At 52.0% G+C, this 22,492-nt stretch overlaps 1 protein-coding gene across 1 annotated transcript in view; it reads right to left on the reverse strand.

Annotated features, from left to right (window-relative positions):
* Window positions 1-22,492, reverse strand: part of LOC144805763 (NACHT, LRR and PYD domains-containing protein 3-like) — a 526,287-nt gene that overhangs the window by 27,798 nt on the left and 475,997 nt on the right. The window contains exons 6-10 of the mRNA XM_078672252.1: window positions 22,236-22,409; window positions 21,956-22,126; window positions 21,689-21,859; window positions 15,439-15,609; window positions 15,174-15,344 (exon numbers count right to left, since the gene is read on the reverse strand). Of these exons, the coding sequence (XP_078528378.1) occupies window positions 15,174-15,344; window positions 15,439-15,609; window positions 21,689-21,859; window positions 21,956-22,126; window positions 22,236-22,409 (858 nt within the window). The remainder of the gene's footprint in view (window positions 1-15,173; window positions 15,345-15,438; window positions 15,610-21,688; window positions 21,860-21,955; window positions 22,127-22,235; window positions 22,410-22,492) is intronic.

Consider the following 22,492-nt stretch of genomic DNA (forward strand, 5'->3'; position numbering starts at 1 on the left):
CCCATTCTAAGTCCTCTAGACAGTGTTGCAGCTGCTTCTCTTGTCCCAGTAGTAATTCCCCATTCTAAGTCCTTTAGCCAGTGCTGCAGCTGCGTCTTGGGTTCCAGTGGTAATTTCTCATTCTAAGTCCTCTAAACAGTGCTGCAGCTGCCTCTTGGGTTCCATTGGTAATTCCCCATTCTAAGTCCTCTAGCCAGTGTTGCAGCTGAATCTCTGATCCCAGCGGTAATTCCTCATTCTAAGTCCTCCAGACACTGCTTCAGCTCCAAATCTGATCCCTTCGGTAATTCCTTGTTCTAAGTCTTCCAGACAGTGTTGTTAGCTGCTTCTCTAGTCACGTCAGTAACTCCCCCATTCTTTGTCCTCTAGACAGCGCTGCAGCTGCATCTCTGGTCTCAGTGGTAATTCTTCATTCTTAGTCCTTCTCTGGTCCTATCGGTAATTCCCCATTCTAAGTCCTCTAGCCAGTGCTGCATCTGCTTCTTGGGTTCCAGTGATAATTCCTCATTCTAAGTCCTTTGGACAGTGCTTCAGGTGCATCTCTGTCCCGGTCAGTAATTCCTCATTCTAAGGCCTCTAGGCAGTGCTGCAGCTGCTTCTCTGGTCCTGTTGGTAATTCCTCATTCTAAGTCCTCTAGACAGTGCTGCAGCTGCACATTTGTTCCCATTAGTTATTCCTCATTCTATGTCCTCTAGCAAGTGCTGCAGCTGCTTCTTGGGTTTCAGTGGTAATTCTTCATTCTAAGTCCTTCTCTGGTCCTGCAGCTGCTTCTTGGGTTCCAGTGGTAATTCCTCATTCTAAGTCCTCTAGCCAGACCTGCAGCTGCGTCTTTGTTGCCATTCTTAATTCCTCATTCTAAGTCCTCAAGACAGTTCTGCAGGTGCATCTCTGTCCCTGTCAGTAATTCCTCATTTTGAGGCTCATAGGCAGTGCTGCAGCTGCTTCTCTGGACCTGTTGGTAATTCCTCATTCTAAGTCATCTAGACAGTGTTGCAGAAACTGCTTCTTGGGTTCCATTGGCAATTTCCAAGCTAAGTCTTCTAGCCAGTGCTGCAGATGCGCTGCAGCTGCTTCTTGGGTTCTAGTGGTAATTCCACATTCTAAGTCCTATAGCCAGTGCTGCAGCTGCTTCTTGGGTTCCAGTGGTAATTCCTCATTCTAAGTTCTCTAGCCAGTGCTTCAGGTGCATCTCTGTTCCCAGTGGAAATTCCTCATTCTAAGTCCTCTAGACAGTGCTGCAGCTGCTTCTTAGGTTCCAGTGGTAATTCCTCATTCTAAGCTCTTTAGACAGCCTGCAGCTGTGTCTCTGGCCGCGGAGGTAATTCTTCATTCTTAGTCAGTCCTCTAGACACTGCTGCAGCTCCAAATCTGGCCCTGTTGGTAATTCCTTGTTCTAAGTCTTCTAGACAGTGTTGTTAGCTGCTTCTCTAGTCACGTCAGTAACTCTCCCATTCTAAGTTCTCTATCCAATGCTGTAGCTGCGCGTCTGGTCCCAGTGCTAATACTTCATTCTTAGTCCTTCTCTGGTCCTGTCAGTAATTCCTCATTGTAAGTCCTGTAGCCAGTGCTGCATCTGCATCTCTGGTCCCAGTGGTAATTCCCCATTCTGAGTCCTCTAGCCTGTGCTGCAGCTGCTTCTTGGATACCTGTGGTAATTCCTCGTTCTAAGTTCTCTGGACAGTGTGCAGCTGCTTCTCTGGTCCCAGCGGTATTTCCTCATTCTAAGTCCTCTGGACAGTATGCAGCTCCTTCTCTGATCCCTGTGGTAATTCCTCATTTTATGTCCTCTAGGCAGTGCTGTAGCTGTTTCTTTGGTCCTGTCAGTAATTCCTCATTCTAAGTCCTCTAGGCAGTGCTGCAGCTGCGTCTCTGTTCCCAGTGGTAATTCCTCATTTTATGTCTTCTAGACGGTGCTGTATTTTATTTATTTCATTTTATTTTGGCGGTTTTGTATATCGCGAACAAGACCCTTGCGGGTATCAGAGCGCTTTACAGATCAAATATAGGTAATGGCATATACACTCATATACAAATAAATACAGTGGATTATGTCACTACTGTACTAGTAACAATTAGAGATTACCACATAGCTACAGGAGTGTATAGGACAAGTTCAAGTGAATTTGGACGTGAGAATCGATTTCACTTCTTTTTTGAATAAGGCCGCAGAGGGATTAAGTCTTGTTTCTGGGGGTAAAGCGTCCTGAGGGCCATTCCTGACAAGGTACGATTGTATGTTTTTTTCTTGGAGAGACGTTGTAGCTGCTTCTCTGGTCCCATCGGTAATTCCTCATTCAAAGTTCTGTAGGCAGTACTCCAGCTGAGACCCTGTTCATACAACCACTACCCTTCAAACAAAAACACAAAGTCATTGTCATTTACAGCAGCACTAGCTCTAGCTCTCAAAAATGCGAGACCTATAGCGTTGCAAATGCTTGTTTTTATTTCTTCCTATGTCCCTACCACGAGCCATCTTGCTGTGAATTCTCGCTCTTCCTGTAAACGGATGATATATACATTCTTCTGTACGGTTCTCTGATGTCCGGGAAGCCTGGCCTGCGGTAATAAAATGTAAATAAAATCAATAAATGAACGTGGGGACTGGTTTGTATACTCAGGGGTAACCCGCACAGCCTTAGTTTACTAGGAGTTCCTGCACTTTCAGTCCTAAAGTTGTTGGAACGCACGGCAGCATTCATTGCTAGTTTTACAATGTTTGGTCTATAGTTTTGGCAGTAATATTCCATCTTGGGGTACATTCACCCATAACGCCCCCTCACCCCCCCCCATTGCCAGCCGCCACTGCAGCCAATAATAGATGCAGCTGGATGGGGCACTGCAGAACCCACAGAAAAGGAAACTTATGCAGCAGGAGGGAGACTTCCTAAAGTCAGCCTCCTCTGGGGTCATTCTCCTACCTGTGCACTCGGGGCTGATAGCGCCTCGAAGAGGCTTCAGAGTAGGGTGACCAACCGTCCGTAAATTTCACGGACTGCCCGTTATTTGGGCCCCTTGTCCGTTGTCCGTGAGACATTCTTTCACGCAGCAGCCCCACCCCGACCTCTCTCAGTCTTTGTAAGGGCCCATGGTCATTCTGATCTGGCTGATCATCCCCTAAAGAATGACAATGGGCCAAAGGTGTAGGGAAGCACGGGGTTGGAGGGGGGGGCGTGGGGAGGGTGTCAGAAAAGTGTTTCATGGCTGTTAGACGGGGACCCTGAGGGTCGGCCGGATACCGAGGGAGAGATCCCCGAGGGGGACCGTCTCCGGCGATCGTACAGACAAGTACCCTCCCTCCCCACAAACAGGCACCACACCAAGTCGAGTTCAAGGCTTTATATAAGGTTCTTAAGGCACGGATATCAGCGATACAGGATAACTTGGACCCGGGGGTCCTCTCACTTCTAGTCTCTGTAGGGAAAGGGGGTAGCGGGACAGTCTTAGTACCGGATCGGTACAGGTGGTGGTAAAAGGCGAGCTCACAATCCTCGAGCTGGAGGGTCTGTGGATCGGGCCGCGGCAGCGCCAGCAGGCCAAGGTTATAGTCTCATAAAGCAGAGGGCCGCGGCAGCGCCAGCAGGCCAAGTCGATGGTTTCACGAGGCAGAGGGCCGCGGCAGCGCCAGCAGGCCAAGAGGGTTTCACGAGGCAGAGGGCCGCGGCAGCGCCAGCAGGCCAAGATGGTTTCACGAGGCAGAGGGCCGCGGCAGCGCCAGCAGGCCAAGACGATGGTTTCACGAGGCAGAGGGCCGCGGCAGCGCCAGCAGGCCAAGACGATGGTTTCACGAGGCGGAGGGCCGCGGCAGCGCCAGCAGGCCAGGTCACGGATGAGTTCTTCTCGGGTCTCTCGACTCCAGGATACAACTCCCTTCCTGGTCTGGTCCTGCCCCAGTTATAGGTCTGGTCCCCTTTGATGTCCGGACCCTCGCGCCTGGGGGCCGGGAGGTCCGGGATGAGGGAGTCCAGACACCCAGCAGGGGGGTGGAGCCAGCGCCCAGGCGGCCTGGGGTGATCGACACCTGGCGGAGGAGAGCCGTTGACGATTCCTTCTCCCATTGACTCGCCAAGTGGTCACTCTGCCTCCTGGGGGGAGGTTGGTGCCTCGATGTCGGGCCCGGCCGGGCCCAGGGTGAGGGTTGAGTTGAGGCCACGCGGCCTCGTGCTGCAGTGCCCCAAGATGGTGGCCGGGTCGATGTCGTGGGGTAGATGGTGACCCGGGCCAGCTGGGTCCGGAGCTGGTGTCTTGTAGTGGAGGGATTGCAGGGTACTTCGGGTGGTCGTTGGTGGACTCTGGCTGGGGATGCAGGGAGAGCCAGGGTCCTGGTCCCATTGCGGGGAGGGGGTACAGTTCGAACATGCGGCCTGTCCAACATGCGTCCCCCCCAGCTGAAGGCGGGGAGAGTCAGCCATCTTCCTGGGGACTCTCCTCGCTGAGGCGGAAAAAGCGTGACAGGCCGTCGGCGTTGGCGTGGTCCTGGCCTGGACGATGTTCCACCGTGAAGTCCATCCCCTGCAGGGAGATGGACCAGCGCAACAGCTTCGGGTTCTCCCCCCGCATTTGCATCAGCCATTGCAGGGGTCGGTGGTCTGTTTGCACCCGGAAGTGGGAGCCGAAGAGGTATGGCCGGAGCTTCTTGAGTGCCCAGACTACGGCGAAGGCCTCCCTCTCAATGGTGCTCCAGCGCTGTTCTCGGGGCAAGAGGCGTCTGCTGATGAAGACCACCGGATGGTCGACCCCTTCGGCGTTGAGTTGGGAGAGGACGGCCCCCACACCATGATCGGAGGCGTCCGTCTGCACAATGAATTCCCGGCTGTAGTCGGGAGCCTGGAGCACGGGGGCCGTGCACATGGCGGTCTTTAGCTTCTCGAAGGCTGATTGGCAGCCCGGGGTCCAGTTGACGGTTTTGGGGCTCTTTTTGGAGGTGAGCTCTGTGAGGGGCCCCACGATGCTGCCATAGTCCTTCACGAACCGCCGGTAGTATCCGGTGAGCCCCAGGAAGGCCCGGACCTCCGTTTGGCTCGTAGGGGGTTGCCAGGCCTGGATGGCAGCAATCTTGAGTTGGAGAGGGGCCACCAGCCCGCTTCCCACTTGGTGTCCCAGGTAGGTCACGGACCCTTGGCCAACCTGGCACTTGCTGGCCTTGATGGTGAGCCCGGCTTGCTGGAGGGCGAGTAGAACCTCCCGCAGGTGGCGGAGGTGGTCGGTCCACTGGTGGCTGTACACAGCAATGTCGTCCAGGTAGGCGGCGCTGAAGTCTTCCAGGCCCGCCAGTACCTGGTTTACCAGCCGTTGGAACGTTGCCGGGGCGTTCTTCATGCCGAAGGGCATGACTTTAAAGTGGTAGTGCCCGTCTGGGGTAGAGAAGGCAGATCGTTCTTGGGCCCTAGGGGTGAGGCCGATCTGCCAGTAGCCCGCTGTTAAGTCGAAGATGCTCAGGTAGCGGGCGGCCCCCATCCGGTCAATTAGCTCGTCTGCCCGGGGGATGGGATGAGCGTCGGTCCGGGTAACTGCATTCAGCCCTCGATAGTCCACGCAGAACCGGAGCTCAGGGGCAACGCCCGGGGCAGCTGCCTTGGGAACCAGGACGACTGGGCTCGCCCAGGGACTGTCTGAGGGTTCGATTACTCCTAGGGTCAGCATCTTGGACACCTCGGTCTGGATGCAGGCTCGTACCCGGTCTGGTACGCGGTATGCTCGGTGTCGAATAGGAGGGCTGTCCCCGGTGTCCACATCGTGGAGGCACCAGGGGGTGACTCCGGGGGTGAGGGAGAACAGGGAGGCGAACTGCCTCAGGAGCGTTTGGCAGTCTTGGCGTTGCTCCGGGGACAGGGCCTCGGAGAGCTGGACCCCTTCCACTGAGCCATCCTGCTCGAAGGCCCTCAGTAAGTCCGGAAGGGGTTCGGAGTCTTCTTCTGTCCCAGTATCGGTAGCCATTAGGAGGCTGAGTTCGGATCGCACAAAATGGGGTTTGAGCCGGTTGGCATGGAGGACCCGTAGGGGGTTCCGGGCAGTCTCCATGTCGATTAAATAGGTGACGGGCCCCTTGCGTTCGATTACCTTGAAGGGCCCGGACCATCTGTCTTGGAGGGCACAGGGCTCAACCGGGGACATCACCCAGACCTGTTGTCCAGGTTCGAACTCAATGGAGGACGTGTGCTGATCGTACCACCTCTTCATGTCCTCCTGACTGGCCTCGAGGTTGGCTTTGGCGGTGTCTCGGAACCGCCGGGTCTGGTTGCGGAGAGCCAGGAGATACCGGTAGATGTCCGGGGGAGTTTTCTGGGGAGGCTGCTCCCAACCTTCCTTGACTAGGCTGAGGGGGCCCCGGACGGGGTGTCCGTACAGTAGTTCAAAGGGGCTGAAGCCGAGGGACTTCTGCGGGACCTCCCGATAGGCAAACAGGAGGCATGGCAGCAGTACGTCCCACTGGCGTCGAAGGGGTTCTTCTAGACCCATAATCATCCCCTTGAGGGTGCGGTTGAATCTCTCGACCAGTCCGTTTCCTTGCGGGTGATAGGGGGTCGTGAATTTGTAGGTGACCCCGCATTGCTGCCAGAGGGACTTCATATATCTGGAGATAAAGTTCGTGCCCCTGTCACTGACGACCTCCCGGGGGAACCCCACCCGGGAGAAGATCCCCATCAGGGCCCGGCCCACCACGGGGGCCGTCACAGTCCGAAGAGGGATGGCCTCGGGATAGTGGGTGGCGTGGTCTACCAGGACCAGGATGAACCGGTGTCCTTGGGCTGTTCGAGGGTCGAGGGGCCCCACAATGTCTATTCCCACTCGTTCAAACGGGGTGGTGACGACAGGAAAGGGTTGTAATGGTGCTTTGATTTTTCGGCCACTTTTTCCGCTGGCCTGGCAGGTGGGGCAGGCCTTGCAGTGGTTGGTGACATCCTTCCGCATGTGGGGCCAGAAAAAATGGGTCACCAGGCGGTCGTAGGTTTTATCCTGCCCCAGGTGTCCGGCAAGGGGGACATCGTGGGCTAAGTTCAGGAGGAAGTCTCGGAAGCGAAGGGGCACCACCAGCACCCGACTGGCCCCTAGTTCTGCGATTTTCTGCTCGCTGTAGAGCAGGTCTTGGTCCCAGTAGATCCAGTGGGCCCCCGAGGTATCCCCGGCGCTCTGGGCCAGGGCTTGCTGCCGGAGTCCTTCGAGAGAAGGACAGGTTTGTTGCTCGGCCCGGAATTGTTCCTGCGTGGGGCCTCCCTCCTGCCGCCATTGTGCCAGGTCAGGGACGTCCCGAAGCTGGTCGGGTCCTTCTTCGGTTTGGGTCAAGGGAATGGCTTCTGGGGCGGTCTCCTCTGGGATGAGCGCGGGAGGAGGTTCTGGCCACTCGGGCTCTTCTGGGCTGGGGACCGCGCGGGCGGTCATGGACCGGGTCGTGACGCAGACCCATTCGGGGAGGCCAAGCATCCCCAGGTGCTCCCTCCGTTCGACAGCTGCCCAGGGAGAGCTTTCAAGGTCGTTTCCTAGGAGGCAGTCCACGGGGGCATCATCGCGGACAGTTACTTTTAACATCCCTGTTACTCCTCCCCACTCGAAGGGGACGCAGGCCATGTGGCATAGGCTTTCGGAGTTGTCGGCTGATCGAACAGGGCAAAGAATGTTCGGCAAGATTTGGTCTGGAGTGACGAGGTGGCGTCGGACCGCCGTTACACTGGCCCCGGTGTCGCGGAGGGCTTCCGCCCGGCGGCCATTGATGTTGACCCATTGACCGTACTTCTGTGTGTTGGCGGGAAGGGGGGCCCGCGGAATCATGTCTCTCTCCCCTAAGCAGACCAGTGCCATGGCGGCGGGTGCCCATTCCGAGGGATCGGTCTCGTACTCTTCTTGGTCTTCCGGGATTATTTCTTCCCCTAGGGCCGCCGCTGCAACTTGGCGGGGAGTAGTGTTCGGATTCTTTGGGCAGTTGGGATCACTGGCGTAGTGGCCGGGTCGCTGGCACCTGTGGCACGTAATGTTGGCCCGGAAACCGGCCCGGACGGCAGGGCTTCCCCGGCCAACCGGGGTCGAGGGGTTTCTGGGGGGTGACGAGGGGCCGGGGTCTCTCCCCCGACCCTGACTTCCTCCTCCCCCTCGGGGGCGATACGATCTGGATACTTCGCTGGGTGCGCTCCGGCCAACTCGGGTGCTTTCCCACCGGTCGGCTTCGGCGGCGAGTTGTCGAGGGTCGGTTAGCTTGCTGTCCAGGAGGTGTTGCCGGAGCTCCACGAAGCAGTTGTTCGACAGGTGTTCCCATACGATAAGGTCAAAGAGTTGGTCGTAGGTGGTTACTTTGTTGCCCTTGATCCACCCCTCGAAGGCTCGGCTAAAAAAGTTCACGTACTCCACCCAAGTTGTACCCGGAATCCGTTTGCAGTCGCGGAACCGTTGGCGGTACATCTCAGGTGTGAGCCCGTATCGAGTGAGGAGGGCGGCCTTCATGTGGTCGTAGGAGGTCATCAGCTGGTCCGGGAGTTGCAGCAGGGCGTCCCGCCCTTCGTTGACAAACCTCCCCCATAATCCGGCTCCCCAATCGCTTCGGGGAATCCGGTGGGAGGTCATTGCCACCTCATAGGCTTTAAACCACTGCTGGATATCATCGTTCTTGTGGTATTCCCGGATGACATCTTTGGGGATGTGAACCTTGGGTTCGGTCGAGGCAGACGGGGTCGGTCGTTCGGGGAGCCCGAGGTCTTTATTCTGTTTCTGAATCTCCAGTGCTTTGAGATTGCGCTCATGTTCGTATTCTAGTCTCTTTTCCTCTAGCTCCCTCTGTCTTTGCTTGTCTTCCCGCTCTTCCCTGAGTCGTAAGTGTTCCAGGGTTATTTTTTGTTCTGCCAGCTTGAGTTCCCCATCCAAGCGAAGTCGGGCAAGTTCTAATTCGTGGAGTCTGGTTTTTTCTCTTTCTCGGATCTCTTCCAGGGAGAGATCCGTCCTTTCTTTAGTTGGTGCGGGGCTCGTTTCGGTTGTTTGTGTTCGGGGTACGGCCGTACCCGTTTCTGCCCAAGCTTCTAGGGCTCGTTTGAAGTCTTCCTTTGTGCTAAGACCTGTGGTTGGAAGTCCAAGTTCTATGCAATATTGCTTCAGTTCCCGGTGGTTGTAGTCTTCCAATTTTTCCATCTGAAATTTTTCCGTTGTTCCGCTCTCTATTGACATGGTTGTTGTGTGTGGTGGGGCGAGTGACTTTCTGTACGATTATGCGTAGGTTTGGATCCCACCGCTGCCACCAATGTTAGACGGGGACCCTGAGGGTCGGCCGGATACCGAGGGAGAGATCCCCGAGGGGGACCGTCTCCGGCGATCGTACAGACAAGTACCCTCCCTCCCCACAAACAGGCACCACACCAAGTCGAGTTCAAGGCTTTATATAAGGTTCTTAAGGCACGGATATCAGCGATACAGGATAACTTGGACCCGGGGGTCCTCTCACTTCTAGTCTCTGTAGGGAAAGGGGGTAGCGGGACAGTCTTAGTACCGGATCGGTACAGGTGGTGGTAAAAGGCGAGCTCACAATCCTCGAGCTGGAGGGTCTGTGGATCGGGCCGCGGCAGCGCCAGCAGGCCAAGGTTATAGTCTCATAAAGCAGAGGGCCGCGGCAGCGCCAGCAGGCCAAGTCGATGGTTTCACGAGGCAGAGGGCCGCGGCAGCGCCAGCAGGCCAAGAGGGTTTCACGAGGCAGAGGGCCGCGGCAGCGCCAGCAGGCCAAGATGGTTTCACGAGGCAGAGGGCCGCGGCAGCGCCAGCAGGCCAAGACGATGGTTTCACGAGGCAGAGGGCCGCGGCAGCGCCAGCAGGCCAAGACGATGGTTTCACGAGGCGGAGGGCCGCGGCAGCGCCAGCAGGCCAGGTCACGGATGAGTTCTTCTCGGGTCTCTCGACTCCAGGATACAACTCCCTTCCTGGTCTGGTCCTGCCCCAGTTATAGGTCTGGTCCCCTTTGATGTCCGGACCCTCGCGCCTGGGGGCCGGGAGGTCCGGGATGAGGGAGTCCAGACACCCAGCAGGGGGGTGGAGCCAGCGCCCAGGCGGCCTGGGGTGATCGACACCTGGCGGAGGAGAGCCGTTGACGATTCCTTCTCCCATTGACTCGCCAAGTGGTCACTCTGCCTCCTGGGGGGAGGTTGGTGCCTCGATGTCGGGCCCGGCCGGGCCCAGGGTGAGGGTCGAGTTGAGGCCACGCGGCCTCGTGCTGCAGTGCCCCAAGATGGTGGCCGGGTCGATGTCGTGGGGTAGATGGTGACCCGGGCCAGCTGGGTCCGGAGCTGGTGTCTTGTAGTGGAGGGATTGCAGGGTACTTCGGGTGGTCGTTGGTGGACTCTGGCTGGGGATGCAGGGAGAGCCAGGGTCCTGGTCCCATTGCGGGGAGGGGGTACAGTTCGAACATGCGGCCTGTCCAACAATGGCCCTTCCTTTGATCTACTCGCAGATCAGCACAGGGCAGAATAAAAACAAGTAAATAAGGCTAGAATAATCACTGTAAAGCAGCATGAGTGTGTGGGACGTTGGGGGTCGGGGCACAGAGGGGCATAGGGCGCCGAAATAGCCTAATGGGGTGACAGAAAAAATAATATGATATTGGTAAATAAAGTAAAAAACACAAGGCAAACAGAGGGAGAAAGCGAAGGAAGAATAGAATGCAAATGCTGAAAGAATGCTGGAAAGAAAGAGAAAGATTTATATTTAACAATGGAAGGAAGGACAAGAGGAGGATCAAATGGAAAAATGGAACACAAATGAATTTTAATGTGGAATATGGAAATATGAAAAGAAAATGAAATATGAATTTAAAGAATAGTGAGTGACTGAGACTAAATGAAAGGATGCACAGACAGAAAGATAGAAAGAAAATAAATGGATGATGTAAAGAAGAAAGTAGATGACAAAGGTGGATAGAAAGAAGGACATAAGGAAAGAAAGAACATTTAAAGACGGAAAGAATAAAAGACAAACGGCAATATCGGTAAATGCACTTTTTGACCAAGTTTTTTTCCTGCTGTAAAAAGCATCATTTTGCATTATTTTTGCAAACTTTTATCAGGGGAACAATTTTCACAGACTTCAAAATGAAAGACCAGGATAGATCACTTTGTTCCTTTATTTAGTGCCATATAAAATGTGGGTATTTTATTTTTCTGGCTACTCCCTTGCAATGGGCCCTTGTGTAGTTACAGCGCATGGCGTGCCGTCCGCTGTATAGGCTTCGGGCACTGCATGCTGCTTTTGTGGAGGAGCCGTGCTGGAGGACTAAGCTACAGTTTGAAATATACGACAGGATGAAAGGCAAAGACTTCGGAGTGCTTTGCACTAGTGCAATGTTTGGGCCATAACAAAAATGTCTCTTTAACTCTGGTGATTAATGTCTCTCTTTCGGAGATCTGATGTTTTTTTCAGTGAATTCTAAGGTTTTTTAAAGGATTATTCCTAACTATAACCTGCTTGAAACCTATGGTTTTTTCAGTGAATTTCAAAGGTTTTTTCAATGACAATTCCTAATTGTAATGTTCATTAAAAATATCTGCTTTTTCCTCTTTTTTAATTATCATCCCGTTCTCAACCTAGTAAAAACTGCAAATATTACCACTCTTCAATGTATTCCTTCCTCCCGGTTTTGACTCATCATAAAGAAGCTATGAGGCATAATACGCCTCTTGTAAGGCACAAAGTGTAACATGCAGAGTAAAGTTTTCATATGTATCAATAATTGTAAAGACAACCCCCACCACTATGTTGTGTGTTATATCCTCAGTTTGTATTCCGGGGTCACTGGAATTGTGCAATTGTGCGGCTTCAACAGTTTTCGCATGATCGATGGATTTGCCGCATGTGCCACATAATCCATCATTACCTGAATATATCTGAAGATTCTAATTTAAAAACAGTTGCTACCTCAAATGGTTGAAAAATAACAAAAAGAGCAGTGATGTATTGCAAAGGCCCTTTGTAAAGGTTGACTGGTCACCTTCCTTTGCGTATTACTAAATGTGGGTGTTATACGGGTACTAATGAGGCGCAATCTATGACCAGAAAGTGTTAAAATGTGCACAAATGAGAAAATAATATGGTAATACTATGACAACATTTGCAGCATTACGCTGCATAAATTCCCTTTTCTTGAAAAAATAATGTAATCAACCCTGCAGCATAATTCAGCCCTCCCTGCTGCATAGTTTCAGTGACCCTGCATATAGTACCTACCAGTATGGATGCCTTGTGACTCCTACACCTTGTAGCCCTCCTTGCCTTAAGTAACATTTCCTGCCTGGGGTGATCGACACCTGGCGGAGGAGAGCCGTTGACGATTCCTTCTCCCATTGACTCGCCAAGTGGTCACTCTGCCTCCTGGGGGGAGGTTGGTGCCTCGATGTCGGGCCCGGCCGGGCCCAGGGTGAGGGTCGAGTTGAGGCCACGCGGCCTCGTGCTGCAGTGCCCCAAGATGGTGGCCGGGTCGATGTCGTGGGGTAGATGGTGACCCGGGCCAGCTGGGTCCGGAGCTGGTGTCTTGTAGTGGAGGGATTGCAGGGTACTTCGGGTGGTCGTTGGTGGACTCTGGCTGGGGATGCAGGGAGAGCCAGGGTCCTGGTCCCATTGCGGGGAGGGGGTACAGTTCGAACATGCGGCCTGTCCAACAATGGCCCTTCCTTTGATCTACTCGCAGATCAGCACAGGGCAGAATAAAAACAAGTAAATAAGGCTAGAATAATCACTGTAAAGCAGCATGAGTGTGTGGGACGTTGGGGGTCGGGGCACAGAGGGGCATAGGGCGCCGAAATAGCCTAATGGGGTGACAGAAAAAATAATATGATATTGGTAAATAAAGTAAAAAACACAAGGCAAACAGAGGGAGAAAGCGAAGGAAGAATAGAATGCAAATGCTGAAAGAATGCTGGAAAGAAAGAGAAAGATTTATATTTAACAATGGAAGGAAGGACAAGAGGAGGATCAAATGGAAAAATGGAACACAAATGAATTTTAATGTGGAATATGGAAATATGAAAAGAAAATGAAATATGAATTTAAAGAATAGTGAGTGACTGAGACTAAATGAAAGGATGCACAGACAGAAAGATAGAAAGAAAATAAATGGATGATGTAAAGAAGAAAGTAGATGACAAAGGTGGATAGAAAGAAGGACATAAGGAAAGAAAGAACATTTAAAGACGGAAAGAATAAAAGACAAACGGCAATATCGGTAAATGCACTTTTTGACCAAGTTTTTTTCCTGCTGTAAAAAGCATCATTTTGCATTATTTTTGCAAACTTTTATCAGGGGAACAATTTTCACAGACTTCAAAATGAAAGACCAGGATAGATCACTTTGTTCCTTTATTTAGTGCCATATAAAATGTGGGTATTTTATTTTTCTGGCTACTCCCTTGCAATGGGCCCTTGTGTAGTTACAGCGCATGGCGTGCCGTCCGCTGTATAGGCTTCGGGCACTGCATGCTGCTTTTGTGGAGGAGCCGTGCTGGAGGATTAAGCTACAGTTTGAAATATACGACAGGATGAAAGGCAAAGACTTCGGAGTGCTTTGCACTAGTGCAATGTTTGGGCCATAACAAAAATGTCTCTTTAACTCTGGTGATTAATGTCTCTCTTTCGGAGATCTGATGTTTTTTTCAGTGAATTCTAAGGTTTTTTAAAGGATTATTCCTAACTATAACCTGCTTGAAACCTATGGTTTTTTCAGTGAATTTCAAAGGTTTTTTCAATGACAATTCCTAATTGTAATGTTCATTAAAAATATCTGCTTTTTCCTCTTTTTTAATTATCATCCCGTTCTCAACCTAGTAAAAACTGCAAATATTACCACTCTTCAATGTATTCCTTCCTCCCGGTTTTGACTCATCATAAAGAAGCTATGAGGCATAATACGCCTCTTGTAAGGCACAAAGTGTAACATGCAGAGTAAAGTTTTCATATGTATCAATAATTGTAAAGACAACCCCCACCACTATGTTGTGTGTTATATCCTCAGTTTGTATTCCGGGGTCACTGGAATTGTGCAATTGTGCGGCTTCAACAGTTTTCGCATGATCGATGGATTTGCCGCATGTGCCACATAATCCATCATTACCTGAATATATCTGAAGATTCTAATTTAAAAACAGTTGCTACCTCAAATGGTTGAAAAATAACAAAAAGAGCAGTGATGTATTGCAAAGGCCCTTTGTAAAGGTTGACTGGTCACCTTCCTTTGCGTATTACTAAATGTGGGTGTTATACGGGTACTAATGAGGCGCAATCTATGACCAGAAAGTGTTAAAATGTGCACAAATGAGAAAATAATATGGTAATACTATGACAACATTTGCAGCATTACGCTGCATAAATTCCCTTTTCTTGAAAAAATAATGTAATCAACCCTGCAGCATAATTCAGCCCTCCCTGCTGCATAGTTTCAGTGACCCTGCATATAGTACCTACCAGTATGGATGCCTTGTGACTCCTACACCTTGTAGCCCTCCTTGCCTTAAGTAACATTTCCTATACATTGATTTACATACTTATATGAGTCATTGTCTCTGAACAATAAGTGTGTGAGCCGAAGCGCTCAACTCCCTACATTGGTTGGAGCAGCATTGTAAAATAAATGACATACACATGAGCGAGGGTCTATATAGAGATGGGGGCACCATGGGAGGTGAATAGTGAGGGAATCTGTGCAGAGGGAGGTCTTTGGTGAAGGGGCGTAATGAAGGATGAAGGTCTCTGCATCCCCTGCGGGTGGGACAACATTTCAAAGAAACCCCAAACTGTAAACAAAATATCATATGAAATACCACAAAAAGAGCTGCACAGTTGCTCAAAGCTGTGTACATACCAAAACGGTGAGGTGCACGATTGTCTCAACTTAATATAAACTTTTTTTTACAGGCATTTATGTTGGTTATCTATTTACTTACTTATACACTATTGTACGACCTTCTCTGATGTGTCTGAAAACGTAAATTTTATCCCAAATTTCTGTCCTGATTTTTTGTCCTGAATTTTGACCCTTTGTCCTGAATTTTTACACTCACTATCCTGAATTTGCAACTATGCCAGTTGGTCACCCTACTTCAGAGAGCTAATCTGCATGTGAGACAAACACCCAGACGAGAGATACTGTACTGATGGTCAATAAATACAGAGGAAATTAACAAATGCAGACGAGACAGGAAAGCCCCCCCCCTCTGCTCCTTACCTGATCTTCTGCAGCCGGGTGTCCGGGTGCTTCAGGGCGTCCCAGATCAGAGTCGCACCAGCGTCACTCAGGTCATTGAGACTCAAGTCCAGCTCCAGCAAAGAGCGGTTGGAGCGAAGGGCGGCGGCCAGAGCTGCACCGGAAGCACCGGTTATCGAACAGCCATGGAGGCTAAGAAGGAGCGAGAAAGAGAGAGAGGGATTAAAATATTAATAATTCTAAAGATTGAAAAAAGCCTCCTCCCCCACCCCCCTCTGCTCCTTACCGGATCTTCTGCAGCCGGGTGTCGGGGTGCTTCAGGGCGTCACAGATCAGGGACACTCCAGCAACACCCAGGGCATTGTAACCCAAGTCCAGGTCCAGCAAAGAGCAGTTGGAGCGAAGGGCGGCGGCCAGAGCTGCGCAGGAAGTACCGGTTATCCCACACTCACTGAGGCTAAGAAAGAGCGAGAGAGAGAGAGAGAGAGAGAGAGAGGGATTAAAACATGAATAATTCTTGATTGATTGCTTTATTTCGATATGCACATATCATAAAAGCAGTACAAAAAGATAAAAACAGCATGTCGAAATAAGTAAGACTGTATAAATGGAATGAAAATTAAAACACGTTATGTCAGCATAAATTAGATAAAAAGGAATTAAATTGTTATGGTCAGTCTTCTAAGTCTAATCAACCAAGCCCATTTTAAAAACTTAGCAACAGCACAAACAATAGGAGGGGCTGTATTAGTTAAAAGAATCCGAAGGGCAACAGAGTACTGACGAGTCCCCAGTTCTCTGCAAATGGGACCAAGCCAACGTGATCTGGGGCGACCGTAGTCCGGGCATTCGAAAAGGAAGTGTGGCACCGTCTCTGGTTTGTCCTGGCAAAAGGCACAAAAGCGTGATGTGGGCTGGGCTTTGTTCCACCTTGAACAGAGGTCGGCCAAGGGCAAGGTTCCTAGCCGAAATTTAATGTACAAGGACCTATCCATAGCAACTGATATAATATCCATAAATGGCTCATACAAGACAGCGTCTTTGAACAGCAGGAAAGCTGCGGTGGTTTTGCAGTGCTGCTGGCTTCTAGAGCGCTTCACACTAACCCACTCCCAGAAACGTTTTTTTAAAATCTTCTTTGGAGGAGCGGAGTGACTATGCCAGCAAGAGTCCAAACCTAGTTCCCCTAAAAGATGTTTTATGTCCTTCAGCCATTTGATGCTACTCCAACCATCAGCATGCATCACTTCTGCCAGCCCATTGGCATAGGATTGTAGCTCCGGGACCCTCCACAAGCGTGCCCAGAGCAGAAGGGGACGAAGCCGAGCCTGGTCCCTTATGGCTTTACAGCCAGTGTCCATGAGCACTGGGATGGTCGGGCTGCTCGATGGAATGGCAAGAAGATCCTTGATAAATTTGTTTTCGGCCTTACTCAATGAGTCGACTTTGCCCAAGCCCCACAGTTCCGATCCATAGAGTGAAGCTGGGACCGCACGAGCTTTGTAGATCTCAAGTATAGGAGCAACACAATGTTTTGTGGAGTTATTGTACTCCTTAAGAAGGGCGCCCCCCACCCTTTTGTGGGCCAGAGTCATTTTATCAATGTGGGCAGTCCAGCTCATTGCATCATTCAGTCGGATTCCCAGATAATCAAATTCCGCCACTCTTTCTAGGGGTATAGAGTTCAGAATTGGAGGGCGGCCAAGTTTGCGAGGTGGATGCATGACTAGGTACTTGGTCTTGTCTATGTTGATGACGAGGCCTTTAGTGGTACAGAAGTCCTGGAAGCGGTTCAGCAATGTCTGTAGACCTTGGGGGGTTTTGGAAATGAGGAGGGTGTCGTCGGCGAACAACAGAGTTGGAATTTTTACTCCACCCAGGCTGGGAGCGTCTGATGGTTCGCCCAGTAGATGATCTACCACCCCGTTAATATAGAGGGAGAATAAGGTAGGGGCCAAGACACAGCCCTGTCTTACTCCCCTCTCGACCCTGATCTTATCGGTCTTTTCCCCATTCAGCCCCCATCTAACCTGGGCATAGGTGTTGATGTGCAGGTTAATAAGGAGGTTCAATAGGTACGGGGGCATCCCTAAACCATGAAGCACCCTCCAAAGTTCCTCCCTTGGTACCAGGTCAAAGGCAGTCTTAAGGTCAATAAAGGCCAAGTAAAGACTGCCTTTGCCCAGCACCACCACCTTCCAGTGTAACAACAAAAGCCTAAAGGCCTGTTCAATAGTTCCTGTACCCGAACGGAACCCAGCCTGCATGTCGGACAGAATGTGATTGTCGTCCACCCATTGAGTGATTCTCCCCAAGATGGTTTTCCCGGCCAATTTCTGGCTGGAATCTATTAGGCTTATAGGCCTATAGTTCCCGGGTAGGTCCCGACTGCCCTTTTTAAAAATGGGGACCACCTCCGCACCTCTCCAGGAGTCAGGCACAGGCCCTCCCCCCATGATTGCATTGAGGAGTGCAGAGATTAGTACCCCCCATTCTTCCGGGTAAGCACGGAGGATGTCCCCCGGTAGGCCATCCGGACCAGCTGCTTTCAAAGGGACCAAGGTTTTGATCTGCTTTGTTACATCCAGGGGAGAAAACAGTTCCAGGTCACGAACTAGAGTAAAGGGTGGGATTTTAAAGGAATCATTAAGTGGGCCTTCGACAGCAGAATAAAGATTTTGGAAATGGGAGAACCAAGTCTGGGCGTTAATGGCACAAGTCCTCCGGGAATCGTCAGGACGATTCCTTTTGCCCACCATATCCCAAAAACCTTTGGCATCTTTCCCACGACTGGCAGCCAGGAGGTCCTGCCAGAAATTAACCTCCCACTCCATCCTTGCATTTTTCTGGCAGAGTGCATAGTGTCTCCTGGCCTCCCTAGTCCTAGACGGTAATTTGGACTTGACTGCCTCGATAAGAAGTGATTTCGCCTCCCTACACTTCTGGTTGTACCAGCCCTGACCCGATCGTAGGCTTGGTTTCCTTCCGCTCGGGTGAGCTGGAACTACAAAGAGGTCGCCAATGGCCTGAATTATGACACAAAACCTGGGTGCCACCTCCATCAGCCCTTCCTCTTGGCAGTCAAGATTGGCTAGGGCTGAGACCAGAAGCTGCCTAATCGCAGAGGTTTTCTCCTCCGAAAGAGCTAGCTTCGCCCACTTTAGCCTTCGTCCACAGTTCGTGACCACTGACAGGTCCGGAGCGGGGTTACAAGGAGAACTACTCACGGTGCTATTGACACACCTGTGGGACAGGGTGAGGGACAGGAGATTGTGGTCACTCTCCACAGAAGGTACAACTACCATGTCCTCCACCAGGCTCCACAGGTGTATGTCAAGGAGGAAATAATCAATCCGTGACGTGTGTCCTGGCCTGTTGTAGGTGTGCGCCCCTACTTTGTCGGACCTGGTCCTACCATTGGCAGCTCTAAGACCAAACTCCATAACTAATGAGTTAATCTGGAGGGCCACTTCTGTCCACTTTTTAACAGGACTAAGCTCGAGGGGCGGAATCCCCCACCCATTATCAAGTTCCTCTTGATCTGCTAGGATGTCCAGGTCCAGGGGCTCGAAAGTGCAGTTCAGGTCACCTGCCAACAAGGTACAGGACCTGTGTGGAGATGAGCGGAGTTGCGCTTCCAGGCAAGCTATAACTGGGGATTCTCTTCCCCCCTTAGTGCCACGGGCATAGATGTTAAAAATATTTAGAATGACTCTGCCCTGGGAATTTCTAAGCAAAATATTTAGGAGGTCAGGGCAATTAGTGTCCCTCTCCTCCACCCTACAGTTGAGTTCAGTGGCTACCCAGATTAACAGGCCACCAGAGGGGCGGCCCCTGCCAGTTGCACTTTCTACTGCCGGCAAAAAGTGGGTGGAATAGCCCGCCTTGTGTAGGGGCACCCGACTCCAGGTTTCCTGGAACAGGCATATGGAGTATTTCTCCACACGCTCGCTCCAGTCCGGCAACGCCAGCTTCCTCTCGAGGCCCGCCACATTCCAGCTGAAAACCCTAATCTGGGGGTCCGTTACAGCTGCAATGCTACAATCCTCGACAGGGGGTGATAAGACCACAGAACCCACATCAGGGGGACCAGCCAGAAAATTATAGGATGCCCCAGTCTCCCCCTTCCCCTCTACAGACTCGGCCGTAGCCTGAGTCTGCGGTGGGGAGGAGGAGCCATTGGATTTGGGGTATGGTGTTGACTCAGCGACAGAGCCTGGGGCCACAGCGTCCTCCCCCGGATCATAACTGAGTCAACAGCTCCAAGGTCCCCAATTTGGTATCACTGGAGCTAGGCATAGCTGCTGGGAAAAAACTCCCGGGGTCGAAAGGCCGTGGGCAGTGTTCTCCACAGAAAATTGGCCCCCAGGGCTGCTAATATAGGTGGGTTGTCCAAGGTGGATGGTGGGGGTGGTCATAATAGACCGTGGGTAAAAAAATGTCAAATCGACTATGTCGATACCCGATCCAACCGTGGGTTGACCTTGAGAGCATATTAGATGGGCAACCCTAGCATCTTGGAAATTTACCACCACGCAATCCCCTTCGAGCGATTTTTTCCCGTGTCCAATCCATCCCACCCTGCGTACACCAAGAATAATACCATCCACTCCCGCAGGCAGGGGCCTGTTGGCTTTCAGCCAGTGGATGACCTTATTCTTGAGTGCCTGATGGTTTTCCCGCTGGGTACTCCCAATAGGAGGGACTTTCGTAAGGATGACAACATACGGGTGGCACTCAGGGGGGAGGTTAACTGGGGGGCACTTTCGTCTACTGTTCTGAGGAGGACCTAAAGGGGGACGATTTGTAGGTGGGACGGGAATAGATGCAACCTTAGAAGTTGATGCAACACCGCCAGATGCATCAGATATAACAGCCCCAGGTTGCGAAGAAGGGCCCGTCCCTCCCTTCTGGTGTTGCCTTAGGTCCTGGGTAGCCACCGGGGTTATTGCTACTGGGGGAGGGGTAGCATGCACGTGAGCAGCATGAGTGGGAGCCTTCGGCTTTATCTGTCTAGGACCAACCTTAGGAGTAGCCAAGATAGTATTCCCAGGGGCTGGATGCTTGGGCGGCTGCATCAGCTGATCTCCCAAGGGGGGTCTCACTGGAACCTCTATCCTATTGGACTTATCTAACCTATCTGTCCTATCCTCACTGAGCTTTGGCTGGTGCTTGAGAAGGGTCTTTAGGGCAAAAAAATTGTCCCTAGTAACCTGCTCAAAGCAGTCAAGCCTGTCCCCCAACCTCTTGACCTGGTCTATAAGTGGCAACACAAGAGACTTGACCAACTTCTCAATCGCCTCCATGGAGTGACCCACGTTGGCCTGGTCAGGCGTTGGTGGGGCCAACAAGGAAGGTGGAACTGTATCAATAACAGCTGGAGCGCAAATAGGTGTCCCTGAGGATACAGGTCCTGCGGCGCTCAGGGGGGAAGGACCCCTCAGGGGCGGGTACCTGGGATGGTTAGTAATCTTGGATGAGCAGCCCTTTCGAGTGTAAATTGCCCTTTTCCCCTTCCTTTTGATAGGCTCCTGGTTAGGTCGCTTTTTAGTCGGAGCTTGTAGGACTGGAGCAGGAACCTCGGGGCAGTGTTGGGACTGAATGCCAGGTGAGCCTACTAAGGAGAGCTCATTGCATGGATCTATAAGCACGGCACAAGGGCTAGTACCGTGGTTACCGGTCAGTGAGCTTTCTAACCCTTCTATACCACCCACTGATGGTGCAATAAAAGAATCCCCAGGTAGATCCCCAAGCAAGGGTGCAGGGGAAGTAGGATTTAGAGGGGACAACACTATTGCTGGAGATGGACTTTTAGCAGGAGGAAAGTCAAGAGAAAGGCGCCGTTCAGATATGGCAAGTTCATTGTCGATGACAGCCGCCACCCTTGTCAGGAATTTGTCCATAGAGCCGAACATAGCACCCCCGGGGGCACTCTCCCCGCAACCCCTCAAGGCCTTACCGGAGCGAGTTGACATGCTGAGTTGCGGCACCACAAGTTGAAACCGGTACGGTAGATGAAAATGGGGTGGCCCTGCCCTGCCTCCTCCTGCCCCGGACGGCCACAGACGGTCCCGCCCTTGTCCCGGGCTTCTCCCGGCGCGCTCCCGCACGCTCCCGCGTAGCGGCTACTGCGCAGGCCTAAGTACACAGGACCGATTTGTTGGTTGGCTGATAGGCAGGGGGGCGTGGCCAGCGGGGAGAGCAGCCCAGGTGTTACTAATTGGGCGCGCAGGGGCTCCTGGATACTGGAGTCCCTGCTTGGCACTCGCAACCCCGCTGGTCCCAACGCCTCTCTCGCTCTCCTCCCGCAGTCCTCAGCAGCCTGTGCCCAACCGCCTCCTCTGCCACAGGCGCGCTGCGGGACCCGCGCAGCGGGTCCGGCGAGTTGTTCACGGAAGCCGCCTCCGCCCAGCAGACACACCAAAGCAGGGTGCACGACGTAGATCCTCACAGGAAAAACAGCAAGTCGCAAGGGTCCCCTGAATGAATAATTCTACTGATAGAGAACAGCCACACCCCACTCCTCTGCTCCTTACCAGATCTTCTGCAGCCGGGTGTCTGGTTCCTTCAGGGTGTCAATGATCAGGGTCGCACCAGCGTCACCCAAAGAATTGTGACTCAAGACCAGGTCCAGCAAAGAGCAGATAGAGCTAAGGGAGGAGGCCAGAGCTGCACAGGAAGCAGCGGTTAATCCACACTCACTGAGGCTAAGAAGGAGCGAGAGAGAGAGAGAGAGAGAGGGATTAAAACATAAATAATTCTACTGATTGATAAAAGCCACACCCCCCTCCTCTGCTCCTTACCTGATCTTCTGCAGCCGGGTGTCCGGGTGCTTCAGGGCGTCACAGATCAGGGTCCCACCAGCGTCACCCAGGGGATTGACACTCAAGTCCAGGTCCAGCAAAGAGCGGCTGGAGCGAAGGGCAGCGGCCAGAGCTGCACAGGAAGCACTGGTTATCGAACAGTCAAAGAGGCTAAGAAGGTGCAAGAGAGAGAGAGAGAGAGAGAAAGAGAGAGAGGGATTAAAACATAAATAATTCTACTGATAGAAAAAAGCCACACCCTCCTCCTCCTGCTCCTTACCGGATCTTCTGCAGCCGGGTGTCTGGCTCCTTCAGGGCGTCACAGATCAGTGTAGCACCAGCGTCACCCAGTAGTTTATTGGCACCCAAGTCCAGGTCTAACAAAGAGCGGTTGGAGCGAAGGGCGACGGCCAGAGTTGCATAGGAAGCACTGGTTATCCCACAGTCAAAGAGGCTAAGAAGGTGTGAGAAAGAGAGAGAGGATTAAAACAATAACAATTCTAAGGTTTTATTGCTGAAAGTACTAAAAAGAAGGTA

Source organism: Lissotriton helveticus (genome assembly GCF_964261635.1).
Source record: "Lissotriton helveticus chromosome 1_1 unlocalized genomic scaffold, aLisHel1.1 SUPER_1_unloc_23, whole genome shotgun sequence".
Lineage (NCBI taxonomy): Eukaryota > Metazoa > Chordata > Amphibia > Caudata > Salamandridae > Lissotriton > Lissotriton helveticus.